The sequence below is a fragment of the Chiloscyllium punctatum genome, chromosome 14, assembly GCF_047496795.1.
Source record: "Chiloscyllium punctatum isolate Juve2018m chromosome 14, sChiPun1.3, whole genome shotgun sequence".
NCBI classification, from domain to species: Eukaryota; Metazoa; Chordata; class Chondrichthyes; order Orectolobiformes; family Hemiscylliidae; genus Chiloscyllium; species Chiloscyllium punctatum.
In genome coordinates this window covers 40,730,964-40,755,255 of record NC_092752.1, presented here as the reverse complement: position 1 = coordinate 40,755,255, position 24,292 = coordinate 40,730,964, and the positions used below count along the sequence as shown (strand labels likewise).

Here is a 24,292-nt window from a genome sequence, read left to right as displayed (position 1 = left end):
TGAAATTACATATAGGCCAGACCAGGTAAGGATAGCAGTTTCCTTCCCTAAAGGGACACTAGCAAAATCAAATGGGTTTAGCTAATCATTGACAACTGTTTCATGGTTATCGGTACTCTTAATTCCAGATTTTTATTGCAGTCAAATTCCACCATCTGCTATCTTGGGATTTGAACCAGGTCCTGGGAAAATTACCTGGGTCACTGGATTAATGGTCTAGCAATTCTAATACTGGGCCATCATCTCACCCATACTAAATCTGAATCTACGCTTCAATTTTTGCTTCCTTTTTAAAGGTTTACCATGTAGTGTATTATGATGTGATGTTAAACCTACATCTGGTTTTTCAAATGTAGTATAAATTCAGTTGACTGGGAACAGTTTTCAGTCCCTGTGAAAAATTCAGACACCAAACCCAGTGGAAGTGGTGGTAATCCCAGACCAATTTAACATGTTCCCATCTCTTTTCAGGTCCGGTGCCTGTACGACTGATGAATGGCACTAACCTGTGCTCTGGAAGGGTTGAAGTCTATCATAACTCCATCTGGGGAACTGTCTGTGGTAATGGCTGGGATATGAATGCAGCCAGTGTGCTCTGTAGAATGTTGAACTGTGGGACAGCCCTTTTACCATGGACTGAAGCGGTCTATGGACAAGGGTCTGGGAATATCTGGTTGGATGACTTCAGATGCAATGGGACAGAGTCTACCATTGATCAGTGTTCTACCAGTCCATGGGGGGCAAATAACTGCACCCACAGCCAGGATGCTGGAGTAACCTGCTCGGGTGAGTGCAAATACCTGTTCCTTACATCTATTGATTCTTTTGCCATGCATTTTTGATGAGAGAGATTCATTAAACGTATTTGTCATGACTACAGGCCTGTGGGGAGAGTGGTAATCTAGATTGGCATTGATGTAGGGATATGGAGAAAGAACTGGGGCAATGGAATTAGGTTGTGATTGAAACCAAACTACAGGATGAGTGCAAAATCTTTGGAATGACTTGAGAGTGAGATTGGAGTTTGTGGGCACAATAGAACATGAGTTTGAGGTTAAGACTTCTTTTCAGAAAGATGAGAGCAAGTATTTTGGATTATTTACAGAATTATAAGGAGTATTGAGGGTGGTTAGTTAGTTTTGGATTAAAACTGGGCAGTAACATTAATACAAAGCAATGGGGTGAAGTATGGCAGAGAGGTTATATGAGATTTATACAGGTTTGTGGTGAAGAGTGGTGGAGTGAGACTAGTTTCAGGAGTAATATTTGGATGAGAAGATGATGTAGGTCAGTGAAATTAACAAGAGGAACATGTTGCAATTATATAATTCGTACAACATCTTAAGATACCCAAAATGCTTTAGCATTCTCAATCAAGATTCTATGTCAGAATGAATAACTGGATATCAGTGCAGTTGACGAAAGTTTGCCAAAGTAATAGCTTTTAAACAGAACTCTGAAAGGAACAATTGGCTAGAGAGATGAAGGGATGTAGAGAGGGAATGCTGTTGTTCAGCACTGAAACATCTGAAGGTCCAGTAACCAGTTGTAGAGCAATTAAAATGAAGGATATGAAAGCGACCCCATTTGGAAAAGCACAAAGTCCCGCAGGACGGTAGATTGGAAAATGTTGCAGACAGAGAAAGTGAGTGAGGCCTGTGGATCAATTTGATAGCACAGGTTTGATAGAGGCTGCACAGATGGTGAGTGGGATCCAGGACCATGGTAAGATTTGAACAGGAGTACAGGAATTACTGAGCTGAAGGAAGTTACAGAACAAAGAAGCTGGTGAGGGCCATGGAGGAATTGGAATGTAAGAATAAGAATAGTCGGTGTGGAGAAGGTTAAAGAGGATGAGATTTGTAGCTGTGGAGGAGATTACAGATGTAGAGACAACTGCCCTATTGCTATGGAGGGTTCTTGACATGATGATGGGAATTTTAAAGGTGAGACAAGGCTGATCAAGGATCTAATGGAGGTCAGTGAATATTGGTAAATGGAATCTGGTGTGAGTTAGGGTACAAAGTTTTAGATAGCTTGTTGACTGCAGAGGGTGGTAGATAGGAGGATAGCCAGTCATCTAAGGAGGTTACAAAGGGACATTCATATTTTCAGCAGCATTTGAGCAAAGGCAGGTGAGGAGATGTTGTGTTCAGAAGTGAGGTGTACTTAATCTTCCATATAATGAGGACTTGATATTCATTTCAGGGCCAGTCAGTATTCTGAGGCTTTTTTTTTGTATGGAACAGGAGAGACTTAGGGCTGATTTAATGGAAGTGTAACAAAACATTCAATAACAGAGCAGTCTTTTCAACCACAGGATAGTGACAATCTGGAATTCCTGCCAGGAAGCATGTTGGGGGCAAAAATCTTTGTTGCTTTTAAAAATACTTGAAAATGCACTTGTCATGCTATAAATGACATGGGCTGAAAATGTGTTGCTGGAAAAGTGCAGCATGTCAGGCAGCATCCAAGGAGCAGGAGAATCCACATTTCAGGTATGAGCCCTTCTTCCTGAAGGGCTCATGCCCGAAACGTCGATTCTCCTGCTCCTTGGATGCTGCCTGACCTGCTGTGCTTTTCCAGCAACACATTTTCAGATCTGATCTCCAGCATCTGCAGTCCTCACTTTCTCCATAAATGACATGGTACAGACTAAGAGGTGGAAAGTGACATTCTCGTTTTATTGTCAACAGACATAAGACATGATGGGCTAAATGGCTTCTTTAACTCATAAATTTCAAACATTCTATCAAAATATTGCCCAAAGGGAAATGAGTCCAGTAATGCGTGACAGAACTTGTGGCCGTCTTCAGTCTTGCCAATATTTAATTGTAAGAAATTTTGGTTCATTCAGAACTAGATGTTGGACCAACAGTCTAACAATTAAAGAACATGTTCTCATCCTTGTTCCAGGTCCAGTACCCATCAGGTTGGTGAATGGGGCCAGCATATGTTCTGGGAGAGTTGAAGTCTACCGTAATTCTGTCTGGGGAACTGTCTGCAACAATGGCTGGGATAAAAACGAAGCAAATGTTGTCTGCAGAGCATTGAATTGTGGGACACCCCAGTCAGCACAGATGGGAGCTCACTATGAAGAGGGGATTGAGAACATCTGGATTCAGGGTGTGAAGTGTCTCGGGACAGAGCCAGCCCTCGATCAGTGTTCGGGTAGCCCCCAGGGAATGAAGAACTGCACACATAGCCAGGCTGCTGGAGTAGTCTGTACAGGTCAGTGAGCACGCTCAGCATGCTACTCATTTGCCTACTCCCCATACACTTTATTCTCCCAACCAATCTAAACCCACCACCCTGCTCACTCCTCACATCTTTAATACACCCAACTTAATTCTCTGTACTCTCCCATATCCTATGCGGTGTAATTGTACTCTCTGGCTCACTTACCTTTTCTCTGACTCAGTAATCTCTCAGATATCTCTTTAACTTTCTGTCTATAACTAATCCATCGGCATTGGAGTAGTATATTGTATATTTACCTTTCTGACAATTAAATACTTAGCATACAAGGTCAAGTGTTAGAAAATAGGGTTAAGTACAGTATGGATGTTTGATAATTGGTACAGACACATTAGGCCAGAGGGTCTCTTTCCAGCTGTAAACATTCTGTGACTCTACGACTCTAATATGATGTCAAACTCTGTCCCTAATTCTCCAATTGTTGCCTAAGCGAATGTACTGGTTCAGTCGATTGAGTGCAGTTTTGAACCACAGTGGAAAATCCAGGCATGGAGCTCATTTGAAGTGCCGATAATTCTAGACTAGTAGATTTACGTTCTCATCTCTATTCCAGGTCCAGTACCTGTGCGGCTGGTAAATGGTACCGACCTGTGCTCTGGGAGAGTTGAGGTTTATCGTAACTCCGTCTGGGGTACTATTTGTGACACTGGCTGGAATGAAACTGCAGCAAATGTGGTCTGCAGAGTGTTGAATTGTGGAACGGTCCGGTCAGTGCACACTGGAGCCTACTTTGGAGAAGGAAATGGAGTTATCTGGTTTGGTGATGTGAGTTGTAATGGGACAGAGCCTGCGCTTGATCAGTGCTCTGTCAATCCACGGGTGGGGAAAAACTGCACACACAGGAAAGATGCTGGAGTTACGTGTTCAGGTAAGTGCTTTTTATTTGTGAGCTGACTTCCACTATTTGATTGTTACATCAATGGATCCCTTTTTAGAGATGAGAATTTGCTAAACTTTCAAGAACTGGAGCAGCTTATACTATACGGACGTTAACTAAGCAATTACCAATACAGCCATACATTGCAAGTCTCAGTGAACAATCCTGCCTCTGTGCTTATGGTGGGGAGAGGTTTATTGGTGAGCAAGGTACGATAATTGGGCCTTGGGTGTTGCTTTGAGCAACTTCTGCAGTATGTGGTATACTGGAGCTGAGATGATTAGTTTCTGATAGCTACAATCACTTGCCTTTATTGGAGTGAAAACTCCACCTAATGTAGAGTTTTCCACCCATTCCCATCACAGTGCTATCACCAGGAGATTTTCAGGATTTGAAATCTTTGTATCCAGTGAGACTAGCCATTGTTTAATATAACTTGAATTGGTTGAATACTGCCAACACTACTGGTGGGTCCTCAGAAGATAGCTTCAACAGATTGGCATTTTTAAGCTTCTACATTTGAGAGTATACTATCTCAGTTTATGCCTCCTGTCCTCGTAATTTAATTCTTTTGGACCCAGTATCATTCTGGTGAATCCATGCTGCATTCCCTTCAAGGCCAATATATGATTAGATTCCCTACAGTATGAAAACAGGCCCTTTGGCCCAACAAGCCCACACCGACCCTCCGAAGAGTAACCCACCAGACCCATTCCCCTCCCCTATGTTTATCCCTGACTAATGCACCTAACACTATGGACAATTTAGCATGGCCAATTCACATCTTTTGGATTGTGGGAGGAAACCAGAGCACCTGGAGGAAACCCACGCAGACACGGAGAGAACGTGTGAACTCCACACAATCGCTTAAGGCTGGAATCGAACTCAGGTCCCTGACACTGTATTACTAACACTGAGCCACTGTGCCGCCCCTATCATTTCTGTCCTGACCTAAACACAGTTATTCCAGATGCAGTCTAACCAAAGTTCTGTACAGCCACAACTTAATATCTATTACTTGAGGAACTTGGCCCTTTTGATCTCTTTTTGGTGTTACACTGACTCTTAGTGATTTGTGTAACATTGTTTTCTTGTTTGTTGTTTTCAATCTCTTTTCTGCATTGTCCTTAGTCAATAATTAACCCTCAGCCATCATCTCTACAACAGATGATGTGGTCATTGTCACAGTTGTTTATGAGAACTTGCAGCGTACAACTTGACTGCCATGTTTCCTACATTAGAACAGTGACTACATCTGATAAGTACTATTTTAGATATAAAGCACTTTGAGACCTCATAAGATGGTGAAAGGTACTATGTAAATGTAAAGCTTTTTAAAATTTCGTACTTCATCTTAATACCTGTCCTAAATTCATTTTATTATGTATCATTCTTCAATTCTCCACCATATTCCAGGTCCAATACCAATACGGCTGGTGAATGGAATCAATAAGTTCTCTGGGAGAGTTGAGATCTTTCACAACTCAGCCTGGGGAACTGTGTGCAATAATGGCTGGGATGTAAATGCAGCAAATGTCGTCTGTAGAATGTTGAATTATGGGATTGCCGCATCAGGACAGACCAGAGCCAACTATGTAGATGGTACTGGAGACATCTGGCTGAGTGATGTGAAATGTTCGGGGATGGAGTCTGCCCTTGATCAGTGCTCCAGAAGTCTGATTGGGGTGAATAACTGCACACATGGCCAGGACGTTGGAGTCATTTGCTCTGGTACTTCAAACTTTATTTCTAATGAATCTTGGAGAGGGTAATACAACTGCTCAGATATCTATGGTCCAGAGATTTGTGGCATGACTCTGCAAGGAATTTATGATTTGGAGATGCTCGTGTTGGACTGGGGTGTACAAAGTTAATAATCCCACAACACCAAGTTATAGTGCAACAGATTTATTTGGAAGCACTAGCTTTCGGAGCACTGCTCCTTCAGGTGGTTATGTGAAGGAGCAGCACTCCAAAAGCGACTCCTTCCAAATAAATCTGTTGGATCAAAACCTGGTGTTGTGTGATTTTTAACTTTGCAAGGAATTCTGCTTAGATCTGACTTAATTTCACAAATTTGTGGAGCACATCTGGAAATCAGCAGCCAAGAACATTCAAAATAAAACTGAAAATTCTGGGCGTATTCAGCAGGTCTGGCAGCATCTTAGGAGAGAAAATCTGTGTTTTTGTTTCAGGTTCATGACCCTTCTTCCGTCCGCACATGCTGCCTGACACTGCTGAGCACTCACAGACATTTCTGTTTATATTTCAGATTTCCAGTATTAGCAGTATTTTGTTTTGTGTTGTAGCCAAGATATTCAATTCAACTTTAAGTATCATGGTTCAAATTAGTATCTTTCCTGCACTCAGTACCACATTGGATGAGAACAGATAACAGAGCAGGCCAGGGATGGAACTTGGGTTCAGTTAATAACAAATTGCATTTATACATGGCTTTAAAAATGAACCAGGGAACAATATAGGAATGATTATCAGTATTGGGTAGAAGGGTGTTGTACTGGTGGTTTGTGCTTCACTTGAACCATGCTGGCACCAGTGTCTTGGTGAATCAAATAACTAGAACAATAAAAAATGAGCATTAAACTAAATGAGAGGGTTTAATAAATGATCTCAGACTAAAAGATTCCCTAATCATAATATTCAGCATTCAATTTGAAAACAAAACTGTGACTCAAAAACATTTGTGCTCAACTTAAATCAGAGTAATTACTGAAGAATGAAGGCAGAGCTGACTGTGTTGGACTGGAAAAAAAGAGTTTAGCAGAAAAGACAATTGAGGAACCATCACAAACTTTTAAGAAAATAGATCATGACTCACAGCAAAGATATATGCCAATGAGAAAGAAGTGCATCCAAGAAGGGAATAAAGTGACCAAAATTAACAAACGGAGGTAAGGATAGTATCAAATTGAAAGAAAAAACGTACAACATGGCGAAGGTTTGTGGTGATCCAGAAGAGTGGAAAAGGTTTAAAAGCCAACAAAAGATGACCAAAATAAAATAGAAAGAGAAAATATATGATAAGGGCAAACTAGCACGTGACATAAAATGGACAGGAAGAGCTTCTTTAAAGTTATAAAATGAAATACATGTCAAAATGCACACAAGCTCCTTAGACAATGATGCTGGGGAAATATAATGGGAAATGAGGAAATAGCAGAGGAGTTATTAAATATTGAGCAACATGGGAAAGGACATGAATAGCATTGCAAAGATATTAAATAACCAAGGTGCTAAAGGAAAGACAAAATAAACACAATGACTATCACTTCAGAAGAAGTACCCAGGAAACTAATGTGGCTAAAGAATGATAAGTCTTTGAACCAAATAGGTAGCATCTTAGGATATTAAAGGAAGTAGCTGCAGAGATATTGGATATGTCGTGGTTCTGTTCGCCGAGCTGAGAATTTGTGTTGCAGACGTTTCGTTCCCTGTCTAGGTGACATCCTCCTGTGAAGCACTTCTGTGTTGTTTTCTCCGGCATTTATAGTGGCCTGTCTCTGCCGCTTCCGGTTGTCAGTTCCAGCTGTCCGCTGCAGTGGTCGGTATATTGGGTCTAGGTCGATGTGTTTGTTGATAGAATCTGTGGATGAGTGCCATGCCTCCAGGAATTCCCTGGCTGTTCTCTGTTTGGCTTGTCCTGTAAGAGTAGTGTTGTTCCAGTCGAACTCATGTTTCTTGTCATCTGCGTGTGTTGCTACAAAGGATAGCTTGTCGTGTCGTTTCGTGGCTAGTTAGTGTTCATGCACACGGATCATTAGCTGTCTTCCTGTTTGTCCTGCATGAACAAAACCAACATAGTGTACAAAATCCCATGCAAGGACTGCACAAAACACTACATAGGACAAACAGGAAGACAGCTAACGATCCGCATCCATGAATACCAACTAGCCACGAAACAGCATGACCAGCTATGATGGTTGTGAGTGTGTGTCGGACTGGGGAGGTAATGGCCAAGTGGTATTATCACTGGACTGTTAATCCAGAGACCCAGGTTTGAATCCTGCCACTGCAGATGGTGGATTGTGAATACACTTTAAAATAATCTAGGATTAAGGATCTACTGATGACCTCAAATCCATTGTTGATTGTTGGGAAAAACCCATCTGGTTCACTAATGCCTTTTAGGGAAGGAAACTGCCATCCTTGTAGGAGCAAATTACTGCAGATGCTGGAATCTGTACTGCAAACAACAAATGCTGGAGATTAGAGCGGGTCAGACATTATCCATCAAGAAAGAGCAAGCTAATGTTTTGAGTCGAGATGACTCTTCATCAGAGCTGAAGATCCGTGTGGAGGGGACAGCATTTATGCAATAGTGGAAGTCGTGGGGATCGTCGGTTGTGGGGATCAAGCTAAAAGAAGTAATCTGAACTATCAACCTCTTTTCTCCCCTAGCACTCTACACCCCACCACACCACCCCCAAACTTTAAGCGTAAATACTGCCTCCCCCTCTCCTGCACTTCATGTCAACTCTGACGAAGAGTTTTCTAGACTTGACATGTTAACTTGCTCGCTCTCTCTCTCTCTCTCTCTCTCTCTCTTTCTCTCTGTGTGCTGTCTGACCAGCTGTGATTGCCAGTGTTTGTTGTTTTCAGTCGAAACTACAATCTTTACTTGGTCTGGCATACATGTGACTCCAGGTACACAGCAATGTGATTAGTTCTTAATTAGGGACAGGCAATAAATGCTGGCCGAACCTGCAATGCCCTCATCCTGTGAATGAATAAAAACAATGGAAGTCAATAATTGTTGACAGGGAGGGAGTGAACAGATCATAGTGAAGGTTTGTAGCTCAGGTTGAGGTTTAGGGTGTAGCTTTGCTCGCTGAGCTGTAGGTTTGATATCCAGACGTTTCATTACCTGGCTAGGTAACATCATCAGTGGCGACCTCCAAGTGAAGCGAAGCTATTGTCTCCTACTTTCTATTTATATGCTTGTCCTGGATGAGTTTGTGGTGATGTCATTTCCTGTTCGTTTTCTGAGGGGTTGATAGATGGCATCTTGACCTATGTGTTTGGTTATGGCGTTGTAGTTGGAGTGCCAGGCCTCTAGGAATTCTCTGGCATGTCTTTGCTTAGCCTTTCCCAGGATAGATGTGTTGTCCCAGTTGAAATGGTGGGACTTGAAGAAAAATCTTGATAAACTCACAAACAAAGACAAAACTGATAACACAGGGGCATGGATAAAGAACTTATCAGACCGGACCCTATCAGACACAGAAAAAGCAGTACTAGTAAAAAGGACTAAATGTCAATTACCGAGACACTGACAAGAAGGATTTCCTAGCGACATTAGGAGCCACATTGAAGGACAACAAACTCACGGAAGAAACACAACAAACAGTTACACCTACTCTGTGCTGAAAGAGGGAAGGAAACAAACTGAACACACAAGAAAAGAAAGCCCTAGAAAACCTCAAAGAAAGACAAAAACATCGTTATATTACCTGCAGACAAAGGCCGGCTCACAGTCATCCTGAACAGAAGGGACTACATCGAGAAAGCACTACTCGCAGACACCAACACCTACCAAAAGGTGGCGGTAGACCTGACCCCACAACTAGGAAACAAAATTACCTGTTCCTGAAGATTCCTGAAGAAGGGCTCATGCCCGAAACGTCGATTCTCCTGCTCCTTGGATGCTGCCTGACCTGCTGCGCTTTTCCAGCAACACATTTTCAGCTACATATCTCCTAAGAAAATGACACAGTCCCGGACCATTAAACAAGACGAAATTCCAGAAAATGAAACCCGACGGGACCAACACCCCACGATTCTACGGATGACCAAAAATCCATAAACCAGGAGCCCCCCTCAGACCCATAGTCTCATTATCCGGAACACCAACTTACAGACTGGCCAAAGAACTACACGCAAGACTGAAATACCTAGTAGAAGAGTCACAGCACTCCATCCACTCCACCCAGGAATTCCTAAAAATCATCAAAAACACCAAAATAGAGGAAGACGAAGCAATGATCTTATTCGATGTAACAGCACTGTTCACCTCCATCAACATCGACCTGGCAAAGGAAACACTTACCAGACTTTTAGAAGAGACCATCACACACACACACCAACCACCATCAATCACATTATCAATGAAAACATCATGAATCTCGTGGACCTGTGCCTCACCACCCACTTCATCTTCAGCAACATAGTCTACAAACAAACCAACAGCACATCCATGGGATCTCCACTATCAGGATTCATAGCAGAAGCGGTAATGTAAAGACTAGAATAAACAGCCCTACCAACCATCAAACCAAAAATCTGGGTCCGCTATGTAGATGACACCTTTGTCATCACGAAACGAAACAAGATAGAAGAGACATTTAACATCATCAACAACACCCTCACAGGCATAAAGTTCACCAAGGAGGAAGAAACCAACAACAAATTCGCATTCCTGGACGTCACAGTCGAAAGAAAGGACAACGGAGAACTACAAACCTGCGTATACAGAAAACCGACAAACACTGACCAAATACTGAACTACACCAGCAACCATCCCAACACACACAAACGAAGCTGTATCAGAACATTATTCCAATGAGTCACCACACACTGCAGCACAGAAGAACTTCAGAAAACAGAGGAGAACCACCTATACAACCACTATCAGGATTCATAGCAGAAGCGGTAATGTAAAGACTAGAATAAACAGCCCTACCAACCATCAAACCAAAAATCAAACCTATACAAGGAGAACGGATACTCAAAAAATACAGTGCGCAGATTCCTCAAGAACAAACCACAACAAGCAGACCAAACACAGCCAGAAACCCTAACCACCTTACCATTACACCAAAGAAGTTTCAGAAATGACAGCCAGACTACTAAGACCCCTCAGAATCCTAGTAGCACACAAACCCACCAACATTCTCAAACAAAAACTAACAAACTTAAAAGACCCAGTACAACCCATGGACAAAACCAACGTCATCTACAAAATTCCATGCAAGGACTGCCACAAACACTATGTAGGACAAACAGGAAGAAAGTTAGCCACCAGGATACACGAACACCAGCTAGCCACAAAAAGACACGACCCTCTCTCCCTCGTAGCCCTACACACGGATGGAAAAAACCACCATTTCGACTGGGACAACACATCTATCCTGTGACAGGCTAAGCAAAGACATGCCAGAGAATTCCTAGAGGCCTGGCACTCCAACCACAACGCCATAAACTAACTCATAGATCTAGATGCCATCTATCAACCCCTCAATCCGGGAAAACCAACAGGAAATGACATCACCGCAAACCCCAGGAACCCCATCCAGGACAAGCATATAAATAGAAAGCAGGAGACGACAGCTTCGCTTCACTTGGAGGTCACCACTGATGATGTTACCTAGCCAGGTAATGAAACGTCTGGATATCAAACCTACAGCTCAGCGAGCAAACCTACACTCTAGATTGTAATGATTTGAGATTAAGTTGAAATTACGTGAGCATGAAAAATTGCTCAGTGTGGCACAATGAGGTTATTTTAATGAGAAATTTTACATGGTTATATACATAAATGTGTGCTAGACAACACAGATTTAAATGAAGAATAGGAGGGTATAGCAAAGTTAGATGAAATAAAGAAAAGTAGGTGCCAGATTGCACAGGGACAGACTGCGATATGATTTCTTGATATTAATGTGGTCCTACACAACATCCTCAGTGTTAATTGTTCTTGTGTATAATACTCAAATAGAATTTCCTTGTTCACAGGGCCTTTCCCGGTCAGACTGATTGGTGGAAACATGTGCTCAGGGAGAGTGGAGGTCCTTCATGAGTCCACCTGGGGGACGGTCTGTAATGATAGCTGGAATCTCATCAATGGACACATCGTCTGCAGACAGCTGGACTGTGGGAAGGCCGAGTCAGTAACTGGGGTTTATCGTGGACAGGGGGCTGGTGAGATGTTGTTGAGTGGCGTGCAATGCAGTGGGACAGAATCTGCTCTCGATCGGTGCCTCGCAAACCCCTTCAGGAGCAGTAACTGTTCGCACGCCCAGGAAGCTGCTGTCAGCTGCTCAGGTAAGACTGATCTCTTTGGCAAATGCCTCATGTTTTGTTATCTGCCCAAGGAAGAGTCTGTCCGTCAGCTTGCACACTCTTGTTTAATTGCTTGGATATAGCACAATGAGTGGTCCTGATGAAGAGCTTTTGTACGAAACGTGGATTTTTCTGCTCCTTGGATGCTGCCTGACTGGCTGTGCTTTTCCAGCACCACTCTATTCTAGTCTCTGATTTCCAGCATCTGCAGTCCTCACTTTTGCCGCGATGGTGAGTCTGCCCATCATACCTGTGAAAGGGCTGTTCAGTCAATCTCACTTCCAGTGCGACTTTTAAAAATAATTTCCAAGAATTTATCAAAATCCCCTTTTGAATATTACTGTTGAATATGCTATCTTTGCATTTTAAGGCAACATGTTCAAAATCCCAACTAATCATTACGAAAAGACACATTTCCTTATTTGCCCCTCTAATACTTTTGCCAATAATTTTAAATCTGTGAACTCTTCTTACTGAACCTGCAACCACTGGAAAATGTTTTCCTTATTTATTCTGTCAAAGCCTACTTCATCTACTGAAATTTCCTCTCCACTCTGCAAATGTTAAAGTGTGTGGGATCATGTTCAAATAAAGACTGAAGTCTGTGAGTAGTGAAAATAGCCTCCTTTATTCAGCAACAAGTAGCACAAGTTCAAGGTGGCAATAGAGTCCCAATATATAGGTTATACAAGAGCCCCTTTGAACACAGTTCTTACATAGATTAAATTTCCATTACTATGGTATTACATTTTTTTTTATCTACACCACAAAGGTTTGAGGGGCTTCTGTCCAGGGAGACAGGAGATGCGTTAAAACATGTGCTAAGTCTTGGCTGTTACTCTGATGGGATAAAGAGTGCCTTTCCCATCTGCTTGCATAATTAAAACCATAAGACAAAAGAGAGGAAGTAAGGCCATTTGGCCCATTGAGTCCACTCTGCCATTTAATTGTGGCTGATAGGCATTTCAACGCCACTGACCTGCTCTCTCCCCGCAGCCCTTAATTCCTTGCAAGATCAAGAATTTATCAATCTCTGCCTTGAAGACATTTAACGTCCCAGCCTCCACTGCACTCCGTCGCAATGAATTCCACAGGCCCACCACTCTCTGGCTGAAGAAATGTCTCCTCATTTCCGTTCTAAATTGACCCCCACTAATTCTAAGGCTGTGCCCACGGGTCCTAGTCTACCCACCTAACGGAAACAAATTCCCAGCGTCCACCCTTTCTAAGCCATGCATTATCTTGTAAGTTTCTATTAGATCTCCCCTCAACCTTCTAAACTCCAATGAATACAATCCCAGGATCCTCAGCCGTTCATCGTATGTTAGGCCTATCATTCCACGGATCATCTGTGTGAATCTCTGCTGGATACGCTCCAGTGCCAGTATGTCCTTCCTGCGATATGGGGACCCAAAATTGGACACAGTATTCTAAATGGGGTCTAACTAAAGTTTTAGAAAGTCTCAGAAGCACATTGTTGCTTTTATATTCCAACCCTCTTGAGATAAATGACAACATTGCATTTGCTTTCTTAATCACGGCTTCAATCTGCAAGTAAACCTTTAGAGAATCCTGGACTAGCAATCCCAGATCCCTTTGTACTTGGCTTTATGAATTTTCTCACCGTTTGGAAATATTCATAGAGTTATAGAGATGTACAGCACAGAAACAGACCCTTCAGTCCAACTCGTCCATGCCGACCAGATATCCCAACCCAATCTAGTCCCACCTGCCAGCACCTGGTCCATATCCCTCCAAACCCTTCCCATTCATATACCCATCCAGATACCTTTTAAGTGTTGCAATTGTACCAGCCTCCACCACTTCCTCTGGCAGCTCATTCCATACACGTACCAACCTCTGCGTTAAAATGTTGCCCTTAGGTCTCTTTTATATCTTTCCCTCCTCACCCGAAACCTAGTTTTGGATTCCCCGACTCCAGGGAAAATACTTTGTCTATTTATCCTATCTATGCCCCTCATGATTTTATAAACCTCTATAAGGTCATCCTATAGCTCAAATCGACCTACCCTGGCAACATCCTTGTAAATGTTTTTGATCCCTTTCAAGTTCCACAACATCTTTCCAATAGGAAGGAGACCAGAACTGCACGCAATATTCCAACAGTGGCCTAACCAATGTCCTTTATAGCCACACCATGACCTCCCAACTCCTGTATTCAATACTCCTACCAATAAAGGAAAGCATACCAAACGCCTTCTTCACTATCCTATCTAGCTGTGACTTCACTTTCGAGGAGCTATGAACCTGCACTCCAAGGTCTCTTTGTTCAGCAACACTCCCTAGGACCTTACCATTAAGTGTATAAGTCCTGCTAAGATTTGCTTTCCCAAAATGCAGCACCTCACATTTAACTGAATTAAACTCTATCTGCCACTTCTTAGCCCATTGGCCCATCTGATCACGATCATGTATTCTTTTTTTCTGAAGTACAAGACCTCGCATTTGCTCATGTTGAATTTCATCAGCCATTTCCTGAACCACTCTCCTAAACTGTCTAAATCCTTCTGCAGCCTCCCCACCTCTTCAGTACTACCTGCCTGTCTGCCTAACTTTGTATCATCAGCGAATTTCGCGGGAATGCCCCCAGTCCCTTCATCCAGACCATTAATATATAAAGTGAACAGCTGCAGCCCCAACACTGAACCCTGTGGGACACCATTTGTCACCGGCTGCCATTCCAAAAAAGAACCTTTTATATCAACTCTCTGCCTTCTGTCAAACAGCCAATCCTCAATCCACGTCAGTAGCTCACCTCAAACACCATGTGCCCTCACCTTACTGAGCAGCCTCCCATGAGGCACCTTATCAAAGGCCTTTTGGAAGTCTAGGTAGATAACATCCACTGGGTTTCCCTGGTCTAACCTACTTGTTACCTCTTCAAAGAATTCTAATTATTTTGTCAGGTATGACCTCCCCTTACTAAATCCATGCTGATTTGTTCTAATCCGCCCTGCACTTCCAAAAATTTAGAAATTTTGGAGCCAGGAGATTTATCGATATTTAGATTTTTTAGCTTTTCTCGCACTTTCTCTTTTGTAATGGCTACCACACTCAATTCTGCCTGCTGACTGTTCTTAATTGTTTGGATATTACTCATGACTTCCACTGTGAAGACTGATGCAAAGTACTTAATAAGTTCTTTAGCTATTTCCTTATCTCCCAGCACTAGCCTTCCTGCATCAATTTGGAGCGGCCCAATTTCTATTTTTGCCTCTCGTTTGTTTCTTATGTATTGAAAGAAACTTTTACTATCATTTCTAATATTACTGGCTAGCTTACCATCATATTTGATCCTCTCCTTCCTTATTTCTTTCTTTGTTATCCTCTGTTTGTTTTTGTAGTCTTCCCAATCTTCTGACTTCCCAGTGCTGTTGGCCACTTTATAGGCTCTCTCTTCTTCTTTGATACATTTCCTGACTTCCTTTGTCAGCCATGGCTGTCTATTCCCACCACCGCCCCTCTCCTGGCGAGAATCTTTCTTTTCTTTGGGATAAACCTCTGTACTGTGTCCTCAATTACACCCAGAAACTCTGACCATTGTTGCTCTACTGTCTTCCTCACTAGGCTCTGCTTCCAGTCAATGTTCGTCAGTTCCTCTCTCATGCCCCTGTAATTACCTTTGTTTAACTGTAAAACAATTACATCCAATTTTGCCTTCTGTCTTTCAAATTGCAGACTGAACTCTATCATATTATGATCGCTGCTTCCTAAGTGTTCCCTTACTTTAAGATCTTTTATAAAGTCTGGCTTATTACACAGCACTATGTCCAGAATAACCTGCTCCCTTGTGGGCTCCATCACAAGCTGTTCCAAAAAGCCATCCTGTAAACATTCCATGAATTCCCTTTCTTTGGATCTACTGGCAACATTATTCGCCCAGTCCATTTGCATATTGAAGTCCCCCATGATCACTGTGACTTTGTCTTTCTGACATGCCCTATCTATTTCCTGGTACATCTTGCACCCCTGATCCTGGCCACTACTAGGAGGTGTGTACATAACTCCCATTACGGTTTTTTTGCCTTTGTGTTTCCTCAACGCCACCCACATAGACTCCAAATCATCTGACCCTATGTCATTCAATGCTATAGATTTAATTTTGTTCTTAACTAACAAGGCAACGCCACCCCCTCTGCCCACCTCCCTGTCTTTTCGATAAGTTGTAAGTCCTTGGATGTTTAACTGCCAGTCCTGAATTCCCTGCAACCACATCTCTGTGATGCATTCCACATCATAATCATTTACGATGATTTGTGCTGTTAATTCATCTACTTTGTTACGCATGCCACAGGCATTCAGGTAAAGCGCCTTAATGCTAATTTTCTTATCCTCATGATTTCCAACATCTCGAGTAATATGTCCCAAGTTCTCCTTCTTTTTCGCTTCATTCCTAGCCTGTCTTGAACTTAAACCCTGCACACATGCTAATCTGCTGCTTATCTTTCTACTTGACTCCATTCTTCCTGTCACTTTGTCTTTCCCTCCCCCACCCCGCAACTCACAAGTTTAAAGTTCTAGTGACCACTCTATTTATCCTTTTCACCAGAACACTGGCTCCAGATAATTAAGAGGCGCTAGTCCTTTTGTCTTTTAAGTTAGTAAATGTTAGCAAAAAAATACTAGGCCCTTATGCTCTAAAAAAGTATAAATTATACCTGTATTTAATAAAAGAATGAAGACTATTAAATTGATTATTGGAACTGGGTTGTGACTTTTTTACTATTTTCTTTTTTCATTCATTCATGCAATTTCACTGAAGAAACTAACTGTCAAAACAATGCTTAAGGGGATAATGGCCCAATTAAAAAGTAGTGAACAAGTACATAGTAATTGGGGAAACTGTTTGATGTTCTGTAACCATTCCGGTCCGGGAGACAGTTGGTAAGGGCTCATTAATATCATAATGTTTCATGGAGACATGATGGCAGGGAGCCCTCCACAATCACCTGATGAAGGAGCGTCGCTCCGAAAGCTAGTGTGCTTCCTATTAAACCTGTTGGACTATCACCTGGTGTTGCGTGTTTTTTAACTTTGTACACCCCAGTCCAACACCGGCATCTCCAAATCAGAAAAAAATAGGTGCAGGTGTAGGCCTTCCGGCCCTTCAAGCCAGTATTACCATATAAACTGATCATGACTGATAATGCAATCCACTATACCAATCCCGTTTTCTCCCTGTGCCACTTGATCCTTTTCACCACAAGAGCCATGTCCAGCTCCCTTTTAAATATATTTAATAAACTGGCCCCAACAGCTTCCTGTGGGAGAGAATTCCACAGGTCCACTACTCCCTGAGTGAAGGAATTCTTCCTCATCTCAATCCTTTTATTCTTAAACTGTGACCTCTAGTTCCGGACTTCCCCAACATTGGTAGATTCTCCCCACTTCCAGCTTGTCCAGCCCATCAGGATTTTAAATGGTTCTATGAGGTCACCTCTCATTCTTCTAAATTCCAGTGAGTACAAGCCCAGTCGATCCAGTCTTTCTTCATATATCAGTCCTGTTGGTCTGGCCTGGTCTGGTCTGATCTGGTCTGGTCTGGTGAACCTTTGCTGGACCAAAACTCAAGGTGTGGCCTCACCAAGGCCCTGTTTGACTGCAGCAAGACATCCCTACTCCTCTATTCAAATTCTCTCGCTTTGAAGGCCAGCATATCATTGGCTGTCCTCACTGCCTGCAGCACCTGCATGTCAACCTTTAGTGGTTGTTCCACCATGACACCCAGGTCTCGTTGCACCTCACCTTTTGCTAAACTGCCACCAATCACATAATAATCTGTCTTCCTGTTTTTGTGACCAAAGCGGATAACCTCACATTTATCCTCGTTATATTGCATTTGCCAAGTATTTAGCGGATAGTGAGGACTGTAGATACTGGAGAGTCAGAATTGATAAAGTTTGGTGCTAGGAAAAGCACAGCAGATCAGACAGCATCTGAGAAGCAGGAGAGTTGATATTTCAGGCAGGACCATTCATCAGAACATTGACTCTTTTGCTCCTCAAATGCTGCCTGACCTGTGTTTTTTCCAGTGCCACCTATTATTGACTTTGCCAAGTATTTGCCCACTCAGCCAGCCTGTCCAAGTCATCCTGCAGCCTGTTAGCATCCTCCTCACAGCACATACTGCCACACAGCTTAGTGATGTCTGCAGATTTGGAGATGTTGCATTCAATTCTTTGTCCAAATTGTTAATGCACATTGTGTACAGCTGGGGTCTCAGCACTAAACCCTGTGGCACCCCCCTTGTCACTGCCTGCCGCTCTGAAAAGGACACATTTATTCCAACTTTTTGTTTCCTGTATGCCAACCTGTTCTCTATTCATGTTAGTACATTAGCTCCGATACCATGAGCTTTAAGTTTGCTTACCAATCTCTTAAATGGCACCATGTCAAAAGCCTTTTGAAAGTCCAGATGCATAACATCTATTGATTCACCCTTGTCCACTCTACTGGTCACATCCTCAAAAAAATCCATAGGATTTGTCAGGCATGATTTCCCTTTAGTCAATTGATGTTGACTTGGACCGATTCTGCCGCTGCGTTCCAAATGCTGAGTTATTATATCCTTAATAATTGAGTCCAGCATTTTCCCCACATCCAGTTTCAGGCTAACTGACCTTGAATTCCCGTTTTCATCTCCTGCCTTTAAAATATGGGGTTACCTTAGCTAACCTCATCCAGAGTCTATAGAATTTTGGAAAATGATCCCCTATGCATTCACTATTTTTACGGCCACTTTCTTGACCCTCTGACCCCTAGCATTTCCGAAAGGTTGTTTGGGTCCTCCTTCGTGAAGACACATCCAAAGTAATTGTTCAGCGGGTCTGCCATCTCTTTTTTGGCCATTCTGAATTCACCTGATTCTAACTATAAAGGATGTACATTTGTCTTCACTAGTCTTTTTCTCTTCACATGCCAATAGAACCTTTTGCAGTCAGTTTTTATGTTTTCTGCAAGCTTATTCCATTTCATATTCTATTTTCCTCTTCCAAATTCAACCCTTTTTCGTCCTTTGCTGAATTTTAAATTTCTCCCTCTCTTCAGGTTTGCTTTTTCTGGCCCATTCATATGCTTCCTCTTTGGCTTTAACTCTATCCCTGATTTTCCTTGTTATCCTTGGATAAGCACCCTTCCCTGTTTTACTGTTACATCAGCGTGGGATGTACAATTGTCGAAGTTCATCCAAATGTTCTTTAAATATCTGTCATTACCTATCCACTGTGAAACCTTTAAGCATCCTTGGCCAGTTTATCCTAGCCAATGCATGCCTTGCACTATCAAAATTTGTTTTCCCTTGTTATCAATGGATAAGCCCCCTTCCCTGTTTTACACTATGCACATTATTCAGTCTAGGATGGTCTGCTGTCTAGTTGGCTGTTCGATGTTATTAGTCAAGGAAACCAATACTTCCCTCATGCTTTCCAGGAAACCCTCCTCCATTATATTGCTACAAGTGTGGTTGGCCCAATCATTGTACAGAATGAAGTCACCCATGACAACTGCCGGGCCCTTACTGCATGCATCTCTAACTTCCAGTTTGATGCAATCCCCAATCTCACAACTCCTGTTTGATGATCTGTACATAACTCCCACTGACATTTTTTTTCCCTTTGGTGTTCTGCAGCTCCACCCATACAGATTCCACAGCATCCAGGCTAATGTTGTCCCTTACCGTTGTGCTAATTTCTCCTTAACCAGCAAGTCCTTTTCCTTTCCATCTATTTTTCCTGGAAATTGAATACCCCTGGATGTTGAGTTCTCATCCTTGGTCACCCTGGAGCCAGGTCTCCATGATCTCAATTACATCATATCCACTAATAACTGTCTGTGCAGTTAATTCATCCACCTTATTAAAGAATACTCCTCACATTGAGACACAGAACCTTCAAGCTTGTTTTGAGATTTTTTTGCCCTTTGTGAATTATGATGTAATGTGGCCCTTTTTGATTTTTGTTTTTGGTTTCTCTGCCTTCACCGTTCACTTTTTCCTTTACTGCCTTTTGTTTCTGTCTCCACTTTACATCCCCCAACTTCCTGCAGCAGTTCCCAGGATCCGGTTTGTACTGGTCCCACCTCCCCCAGATCTGGTTCCACTGTCCCAGGAATTCCCCTCTTGCGCTATCCTTCAAGCCACATTTTCATCTTATCTATCTTGCCATTTCTACTCTGGCTGGCACGTGGCACTGGTAACAATCCAGGGATTCCTACCTTTGAGGTCCTATTTTTGAATTTAACTCCTAGCTCCCTAAATTCAGCACGTAGGACCTTATCCTTTTTTCTTAACGTGTCTCATTGGTACCTTTATGGACCGTGACAGCTGGCTGTTCACCTCCCCCCTCCAGAATGTCCTGCAGCCATTCCAAGATATTCTTGACCCTTGCATCAGGGAGGCAACATACCATCCTGGACACTTGTTTACAATGCGGAAGTGCCTAGCTATTCCCCTTACAAATGAATGCCCTATCACTATAGTTCTGCCACTCTTTTTCCTATGCTGCTGTGCAACCGAGCCAGCCATGGTGCCATGAACCTGCTGCCATCTTTCCCTGGTGAGCCATTTCCCCCAGCAGAATCCAAAATGGTGCATCTGCTTTGGAGGGAGATGACCACAGGGGACCCCGACACTGCCTTCCCACTCTTCGTTTTTCTGGCAGTCACCCATTCCTTATCTTCCTCAGTAATTTTTATCTGCAGAGTGACCAACTTACAGAGCCTGCTATCCATGATTCCCTCAGCCTTGCAGACATTCCAAAGTAAATTAAGCCACAACTCAGAGCCATCAAGTGATCAGACAGGAACTGCAGCTAGACAAACTTCCTGCAAGTGAAGGAGTCAGGGACATCAGAAGGGTCCCTGAATTCTCAAATCACTCAGGAATTTCAGAGGAGGAAGTGATGGATGTCTTGAAACAGTTAAAGTGGATGAATCTGCAGGACCTGATCAGGTGTACCCGAGAACTCTGTGGGAAACTAGAGAAGTGATTGCTGGGCCTCTTGCTGAGATATTTGTATCATCGATAGTCACAGGTGAGGTGCCGGAAGACTGGAGGTTAGCAAACCTGGTGCCACTGTTTAAGAAGGGCGGTAAGAAAGCCAAGGAACTATAGACCAGTGAGCCTGACCTCAGTGGTGGGCAAATTGTTGAAGGGAATCGTAAGGGACGGGACGTACATGTATTTGGAAAGGCAAGGACTGATTCGGGATAGTCAACATGGCTTTGTGCGTGGGAAATCATGTCTCACAAACTTGACTGAGTTTTTTGAAGAAATAACAAGAAGATTGATGAGGACAGAGCAGTAGATGTGATCTATATGGACTTCAGTAAGGCATTCGCCAAGTTCCCCATGCGAGACTGATTAGCAAGGTTAGATCTCATGGAATAAAGGGAGAACTTGCCATTTGCACACAGAACTGGCTCAAAAGTAGAAGACTTGGTGGAGGGTTGTTTTTCAGACTGGAGGCCTGTGACCAGTGGAGTGCCACAAGGATTGGTGCTGGGTCCCCTACTTTTTGTCATTTACATAAATGATTTGGATGTGAGCAAAAGAGGTACAGTTAGTAAGTTTGCAGATGACACCAAAATTGGAGGTATAGTGGACAGCGAAGAGGGTTACCTCAGATTACAGCAGGATCTGTGACAGATAGGCCAATGGGCTGAGAAGTGTCAAATAGAGTTTAATTTAGATAAATGCGAGGTGCTGCATTTTGGGAAAACAAATCTTAGCAGGACTTATATTCTTAATGGTAAGGTCCTAGGGAGTGTTGCTGAACAAAGAGACCTTGGAGTGCAGGTTCATAGCTCCTTGAAAGTGGAGTTGCAGGTAGGTAGGATAGTGAAGAAGGTGTTTGGTATGCTTTCTGTTACTGGTCAGAGTATTGAGTACAAGAATTGGGAGGTCATGTTGCAGCTGTACAGGACATTGGTTAGGCCACTGTTGGAATAATGAGTGCAATTCTGGTCTCCTTCCTATCGGAAAGATGTTGTGAAACTTGAAAGGTTTCAGAAAAGATTTACAAGGATGTTGCCAGGGTTGGAGGATTTGAGCTATCGGGAAAGGCTGAACAGGCTGGGGCTGTTTTCCCTGAAGCGTCGGAGGCTGAGGGGTGACCTTCTAGAGGTTTACAAAATTATGAGGGGCATGGATAGGATAAATAGACAAAGTCTTTTCCCTGGGATCAGCGAGTCCAGAACTAGAAGCCATAGGTTTAGGGTGAGAGGGGAAAGATATAAAAGAGACCTAAGGGGCAACCTTGTCACGCAGAGGGTGGTACGTGTATGGAATGAGCTGCCAGAGGATGTGGTGGAGGCTGGTACAATTGCAACATTTAAGAGGCATTTGGATGGGCATATGAATAGGAAGGGTTTGGAGGGATATGGACCGGGTGCTGGCAGGTGGGACTAGATTGGGTTGGGATATCTGGTCGGCGTGGACGAGTTGGACCGAAGGGTCTGTTTCCATGCTGTACATCTCTATGACTCTAAGGGTATGACACCGACCTAGCATCTCATGTCATGACTTAACCCTTAACTTAACAACAACAGCAGCAACGCCAAGAGAAAATAAAAAAGTGAAACTACTTACCACTTACCTGATGGTTGCAACTTCACAGTTTAATTTCCTTCTACTTGTCCTTTGCCCTCGTGCCTTCAGCAGTTGCAATAGTTCACTACTCCTCTGACTGCCATCCCTCGCTGCTGCTCAACCTCCTCACTGAGATCTGGTATTCACTTAAGCCTTCACCTAAACCTCCAGCAGCAGTTCAACCACAAAGCATCCTTCTCAAAGTGGCCACTCGGGTGGAGCTTTGCCTCCCCTTTATTCACTCCTCGGTGGTCTCTGGTGTTATAGACCAGATCAGACCCATTTGCTTATTTTAAAGGTAGATGTGAAGTGCTGTATTCCAGATGCATTGCAACTGGTCACTGTTACGCAAAACACAATTTATTTAAACATTTCAGTTAAAATACAAACAAAAGAAAGAAGAATTTAGAATAACTTAACTATTGGAAAACTCAACCAAATACAATTTGTTCTGACAGAACATGATAGTTTGGTTCCCATGCAATCCCACGTTATAAGAAAATCAAGTAAAAGCAGGATCATTTAAGCCATTGGACTGGAATCGCGTTGTAGCCAATACAGGGAAGGAAGGTTCACATTCTACAAATAATGGTCTAAATTCTTCAGTCGCATTGTAGCTAATTCGCTTTGAGAAAACATGCATTATAGCAGGACCAACTGGTGTAGATACAGTACCTTTACTAATTATCTGTTCCAATATAGTAATATCCTAGAAACACACCCCTTGGCAAAAAGGCAGATTCAGACACAGACTCTCACTACAATTCTCCAATCCAGGAGAGAAAAACGTCAAGAGAAGATTCAGAGAAAATAGCAGCAAAGAGACATTAACTGAAGCTCCAATTCTTTTGAGTCCCCAAAGGCTTCTGATGCTACTAAAAAATAAAACCCAGAAATCCGGATCTGTGAGAGCCAGCCTCAACCATTCAGGCTGTTTAAAAAAGGCCCAAGGCCTCACAAGTTGTTTGCACAAGTTGTCTTCAGTATCTCGTTTGTTACATCTGCCTTACAACCTGTCTCCAAAATAAAACCCGGAATCGTCACACTTCCCAGAATCTTCCTCTGTTGTTTCTCAGCAGCCCCCGACTGTTGCTGATAGGTGAGATGAAAAGAACCAGTTTTCTGTGGTGGTGCAAGTTCAAACAATCGACTGTGTTAAGTTAGAGCTAGGCTGTTCATAGGTCGTGTCAGGAAGCACTACCTTACACAAAGCAAAGGATTCTGTTCAACCTTTCAAGACAGAGACTGTATTTGCGATTTTCCATGATTTGTAGTGGCGAGGAATAAGAAATGATATGGAGCAAAAGCATATAATTTGGTATTGAGTTACAAATCAATGATAAGCTAATTGAATGGCAGAAATTGTCGTGTTTCTGAATGGCCTTCTCACGTTCTCATGTTGCTTCTGTTGATAAACTCACAGATTAATTGTGTTTCTGCTTCTATTCCAGGTCCAGTCCCTGTACAATTAG

The 24,292-nt window shown here is 42.8% G+C and overlaps 1 protein-coding gene across 1 annotated transcript; it reads left to right on the top strand.

The window, feature by feature from the left end:
* Window positions 1-602: 602 nt before the first annotated feature.
* On the top strand, window positions 603-24,292 carry LOC140485459 (scavenger receptor cysteine-rich type 1 protein M130-like). Its single transcript, XM_072583662.1, has 7 exons — window positions 603-786; window positions 2,917-3,231; window positions 3,812-4,126; window positions 5,552-5,866; window positions 11,888-12,196; window positions 16,530-16,537; window positions 24,272-24,292. Exons 1-7 carry the CDS (start codon window positions 603-605, stop codon window positions 24,290-24,292), a joined length of 1,467 nt encoding a protein of 488 aa, XP_072439763.1.